Source organism: Antrostomus carolinensis, unplaced genomic scaffold, assembly GCF_000700745.2.
Source record: "Antrostomus carolinensis isolate BGI_N321 unplaced genomic scaffold, ASM70074v2 scaffold50389, whole genome shotgun sequence".
NCBI classification, from domain to species: Eukaryota; Metazoa; Chordata; class Aves; order Caprimulgiformes; family Caprimulgidae; genus Antrostomus; species Antrostomus carolinensis.
Window position 1 is genome coordinate 371 of NW_010338838.1, and position 5,859 is coordinate 6,229.

At 37.6% G+C, this 5,859-nt stretch overlaps 1 protein-coding gene across 1 annotated transcript; it reads left to right on the forward strand.

Annotated features, from left to right (window-relative positions):
- Positions 1–1,787: 1,787 nt before the first annotated feature.
- CUNH4orf33 (chromosome unknown C4orf33 homolog) lies at positions 1,788–4,490 on the forward strand (the record flags this gene model as incomplete). The annotated part of the gene is made up of 4 exons (XM_010175633.2): positions 1,788–1,983; positions 3,873–3,933; positions 4,125–4,176; positions 4,291–4,490. Coding segments are annotated over exons 1-4 (500 nt in total), but the record flags the coding sequence as incomplete, so codon positions are not given.
- Positions 4,491–5,859: the final 1,369 nt, after the last annotated feature.

A 5,859-nucleotide genomic window follows, 5' to 3' on the forward strand; every position in this document is an offset into this window, starting at 1 on the left:
GCCCTCGGGGGACCCCCTGCCTGTATCTAGTAATGAAGCCTTAACTCCAGTAGAAACTACTGTCTGTTACACGGTGTCCAACTGTTTAGCCTGTCCTCTTGGAGCAATTAAGAAAGACACCAGTCTCATTCCTTCCTGCTTTGTTTTGTCCTGGATACGGACGTCGGTGAGGTTTGGGGTGGAAGATGTAAATCCCTCGGGTGAGGAGAGACATGAGGTGATCACAGCCACAAGCAGCAGCAGAGGGGTGGTGTTAAAAGTCATGAAAGGTCTCCTCTTGCTGTTCTAAATGACTTACACCATTGCTCTGTCTGGCTGTTTTTATTATAATTGAAAAGCATGCTAATAGCCAGCTTACCTAAATCTATGCAATGTAATGAACATAAAGCTTGCACTAACAGCCATTAATTTGGAAAACCTTAGTCATGTAAATTGAACAAGTTTAGCACTAGGTCAGCCTCTTAACAAAAGCTAGTGATTGTTTTGCATTTTTCCGTATTACTTTATGGTTCCTCTTAAAATTGGATGTTCTTTTAATCAGGAGTGATACTGGTTTCCAACAATGGGCTAGATCTTCAGTATGTTCATTTTGGTACACTTTCAGCTGTTTCTGCAAAAGTTGAGGTTTTTACCAAAAAAGTAATCTGCCTCTCCTTTAGGTACAAATAGGAATGTGTGATGCATTTTGTGTCTCATCTTCATTTTAGACACTACAGTTACAGTAGTGTCTAAGTTAGTTTAGAAGGTTCTCTTATTTTACTGTTTGTTTTTTTTTTAACTTGCTATGTTCTGACTCTTTTGCTGGGACAGACTCTCAAATCTTATGCATAAGAAGCTTCACATTCCTTCAGACAGGAGTTGTAATAGCTAGTCCTGTAATTCTCCCTGGATTTTAAGATATTCCCAGGTTACTTTTATTAGAAGGCTATGTTATTTTAAAACTCTATTGAAATATGTCAGTATTTTCAAATAGATGTTTTGGGTATTTGCAGGGACCAGTGAATGTGAAGAGTTAAATATATTAGCACAAGGTGAAAATAGAATAGAAGGAAATGTTGACTTCTAAGTGGGTAGTGTTATTTTAATAGTGTAATTCTTAAATGCACCCATCTACTCTTAAACTTTACTCTTTTGAGTAAGTGATCCTGCTTGTGGAATTCTGTCTTGTTTGCTTTCACAGTAAATGCATCTAAGGCGTGTGCACTTAATTTACAGGAATTCTCTTGCTCATTTCAAAAAACGCTAGAAAGGGATTTACTGTCTGTGGATACTTCATGCTGCTCAGTGTTTGCAGCTTAGAAAATTAAAAACATGACACTGGCCTCCATTTCCTGTGGATTAATATTTTCTAGATTAGTTTAAGGCTAAATAGCCCATTGAATATATTTCAGGAGCTGTTTGTGTTGTGAAAGGGACTTGTTATTTAACATGTTGCTCTTTTATTTGGTGATGTACGTTTTAATTACTGCAGAAGCATTGTCACTGTATTTGCTTAGACTACCTTTTCGTACTACCTCTGGTTTTTGAAGGTGTTTATTTTGGTACATAGCTGAAATGCCTTAAGCTTGGTAAGACTTCAGAATGATTTGTAACCATGCAGGTATAAAAATCTGTGAAAAGCATTAAATGTAACTGTTGAGTTGCTTTGTAAAGCTAAGCTAACCCAGCTCTTCTGATGTCTAAAAACATGATTTGGTAGATGGCTTTTTTCCTGGCCAAGCAAACAGTGTAGTTGGTGCTGAAATGGAATCTGACATCTTCTTTGACAGCATCTTCTTTTCTTCTCTATGTAGTACATGAAGATGGAATTTAAAATTAAACACACATGGGATGATTTACCTGTGAGCCATGAGCCAGTAACGATTGGGTTGAAGCCGGACAATGCAGGGCTGCTAATGGAAGTTAATGCTCCCTTCTTTAATGACCCTCCAGCACCACTTGGAGAGCCAGGGAAACCTTTTAGTAGACTGTGGGACTATGAGGGTAAGTGTAACTTGCTCTGCTGCAAATACCTGATTTGTGTAGACACTGGTGTTCCTCTGTAGTTAAGATGGCTGGTCTTTACTTGAGAGTCTATAATGGTTATTTTTTCAAACTGATCTAAAGGTTCTGAGTATATGACATCTAATTCAATTCAGTTTCTTTGGTCACAGTACTGCTTTTAAAGATTAAATCTGAAATGTAAGGTAAAAATTTTCTTTCTGTTATATCCTGAGCAACCTGGGAAAGAACTTAGTTGTAATCACTACCTTACCCTTAAAAACTTCCTTGAATAGCTATAAGCCTTATGCTATATTCAGCTGAAAACTACCCAGACTATATCAGAGTGATGCTCTTTTTCTAGATGTTGAATTGATTTTCATCACTAACACTGTAAGGTGAGTGGTTGTTTTCTAATACTGTAACAATACAAATGATGGCAAAAAGAGGCAAATACATTATGTCACTCAGTGGTCATGAAGAAATGGAGTCCAATTAGCTGGACTGATTTCAGGAATTGAGACTGACTCTTCCTCATCCTGTCAATAGTATAGGCACTCAAACTTAGTTTCTGGGTTACTGATATAACTTGTGGAATAACAGAGGCTTGACATATTTGAATATCAAAATAATTTTGTGGCATATATATATATATATATACAAATGCATTTGCAGTAGGTAAATAGAAGTGAAATACTAAAGGTAGGTTCTACCTTTGCTAAAAGAAGTAAAGAGCAATAGCTAAAATACATGTCTATTTTAATCACTTTTGCAGAGTCTATTTGAGGAATAGGAAGGTGTGAAACAAAGAAATAGCAACTCATAAAATCTGATTCAAAATTGTACCTGAGTGGAATGGGGAATATGCTTATGGTAATGCTGTTTGCTTTCTCCTTTCCTGTCAATACTGTCACTTTTATCCATTGATTTGAATAATGCAATAATTTAATGTTTCCAGCAGTTCTCTACTTCCTGATTATTGAGCTGTTTTGATTAAATCCTGACTAAAACAGCATTAGCACCTCTTCAATATTATTATACTAAATAGGCTTATGTAAAAATAAAATAATCATATCTAATCATAATTCTAACTAAAGCTTTCTAATAATGTCACTGCTGTGAGAAACACCATTATGGTTCTTCTTTGTGTTCCTGAAAGGTGATCTTGCTGTCACACCTGGCTTTCAGGTATACCTGAAACAGTAATCCCTTGTCCAAAGTATCAGCTGTCTACAGGGAAAAAACGTTTAAGAGCTAAATGCTTTCTTAGTATTTCTGAGATTTAGCAGTCTTAGTTACAGGATGTGTGCTCTGCTGTGATGAGTCTGTGTTCCTTTTTTCTTTTCTTTCCTTTTTTTCCTCTCCCTCCCCACCTCTCCTGGTCTCAGGTGCTGTGAATCCTCAGGCTACCAGCAAACACAAGACTTCTGCACTTAAGTGCTCTGCCTGGAGTACCTGCTGAGTGTATGGTTGACTAGAATTGACTAGGTTCATTCTGTCTTAGTCAGCTTTGTTCACAGCAAGCATAATAGGTGAAACAGCTGTGTGCTGATGCTTTTCTTACTCCTTGGACAGCCAGTGTTAGTTGGTAGACCTGCCATTTTTCTGCTGCATCAAGACGAGTGTTTCCAAGGCTGGAGTTAGTAAAGTAAATAAAATTAGTACAGTGTTTTATAAAGCCCTTTATCATGATAGGCATAAAAAATAAAAGCTGTTGAAGTTATGGTTTCACAGCATTTCAAATAGCTAGGAAGTAGCATGTATGCATCTAGACAAACTCTGATATGGCACAGACCAAAAATAATGAAAACAGAGTTGTTTTAGTGGGAAATGGAAGTGTCAGGATATTACAATATAGTTAATATAAAATACTGACAGCCTGTTTTTTTTAGTTGTAGAAGCGTTTTTCCTGAGTGACAGAAATGAACAGTATTTAGAAGTTGAACTTTGTCCGTAAGTACAGCACTTTAAAAAAGTCAGAGATGTTAATTTGCATTTCCAGTTCTACCGCTTGTAAGATACATGTATGAGGAAGGCTGAGTACAGAAATTGTGCCAATATGGGGAATATACATGTTTGTGGCAGAACAGTACACTAATAGCTTGGCATCATTTTAAGAAAATTGCTCTCTGATTTTTTTACAGCCATGGACAACACTTGTTGCTGCTGCTTTCTGGCAGAAGAAGAGTATGGAAAGTAAGTGGCCAAGTACATTCCCTATGTACAGGAAAACTAATTGTTTTTAGGTAGATGTTCCCTGATTAGAAGGTGACATTACCTCTCTTATTTCCCCCCCCCCGCCTTTAACAGGAAGAACTTTCCTTAGAGTTTGAGGTGACCAGAATGAAAACCAAATGGGAGGGTAAAGCTCATCTTCCTTGGAATTATTTTCCACCATGCACTAACAAGTTCAATGCATTTGCAATTCATGGCTCAGGAGAAGAGAGAAAATACGAAGCACTTCATCCTGTGCCTCGACATGAACTACAGGAAGGACAGAAACCAGATTTGTAAGTGTAAAATCAGCTCTTCTGTACTATAGTTGCACAATTCATGTAGTACTTTAAGAAAGTTAATCTGGTTTTTCAGATTGAGTGCCACTAGTATTTTAATTATACTGCTTAGCCTCAGATCCATTGGCACTGTACTTGGTGTAAAGCACTGTGGCAGATAGCTGTAATTAGTGCTTGATTTCTGTATTATCCCCTAGGTGCATAGAAAATTATGCATTCAACACCACTGGCATCTGTTTTATCACCTTCCTCAGCTAAATCATAGATAAGTTGTTTTACCTTTTCCTTGCCTCTAGCACCTCTTGAAATGCTATTTAGTGTTAATTTCACCGGATAGATTTCCAGTAAATCTCTTTTCCTTCTCCCCTACTGTTCTAAACAACCTCACCTCTATAGATGGCTCTATATTGTGTAAAAATTTGAAAAGGCAGACTAAACTGGAAAGTTTAATAAAAGGATACCTGTTATCAATAGAAAAAATGAATAGCTTTATTTTTAAATTGTGCTTTGGGCCTGTCTATTTTCTTTGACTGTGAGGCTGAGATGATTTGAGAAAAACTGCTACTTCTGGGCATTTTGGATAAATGAACTAGCTCTAGAGGGTACACTATAGTTCTTATGCAGACTTGTTACTGAACGTACAATGACAGCCAGGTAAGGTAAATTTTAGGTAAGTTACCTTTTTTTGGCTTTATTTAAGAAAACCTTAGCTTCTGCAACTGTTTATTTAGAAAAATTCTAAGCTATTGTTAATAAAATACATACTCTTTATTAATGTTCTGTAACAAATATATACTTTTATTTTTCTGTGATAAACTGGACAATGCCATTAATATTTTTCATGAAGGGATTATTTCTATTCTTTCTATAGTACCCCTCCCCCCAAAAAAAAAAACCTTGACTTTTTCAGACATTGGTAGCAGCTGTAATTACTGCTTTTTGGTTGCTCTTTGCTACTTTCATTACTCTTAGTTTATCTTTATTTTTATAATTTACTCTCAGTCATCTAGGAGCCCAGTGGCAGCAATGATAAGTTCTGCAGCTGAGTGTGCTAGATTGAGGCAGGTGGGGATTCCCAGATCCAGGGAAACCTGAGGAGGAGAAGAGGGACCCACTAGGAACTAGCAGCTCTAGTGAGAGAGGCTGACATGGCTTGTGTGTTGACAGGAGCAAGCGTAGGAGATTTAAGTGAGAGCGCCAGTGATCAGGAGCAACGTGAACAGGGCTGGCAAAGAGGCCATGGCACATTAGAAAGGGCATAGCTGTTTGTGCGGAAGGGCGTGCAAGAAGGGTGCTGCAACCTGCTTGTAGGTCTGCAGCGCAGGGAAGTGGTCTAGGTCTCTGCCAAAATGGTGGGCACTCACCT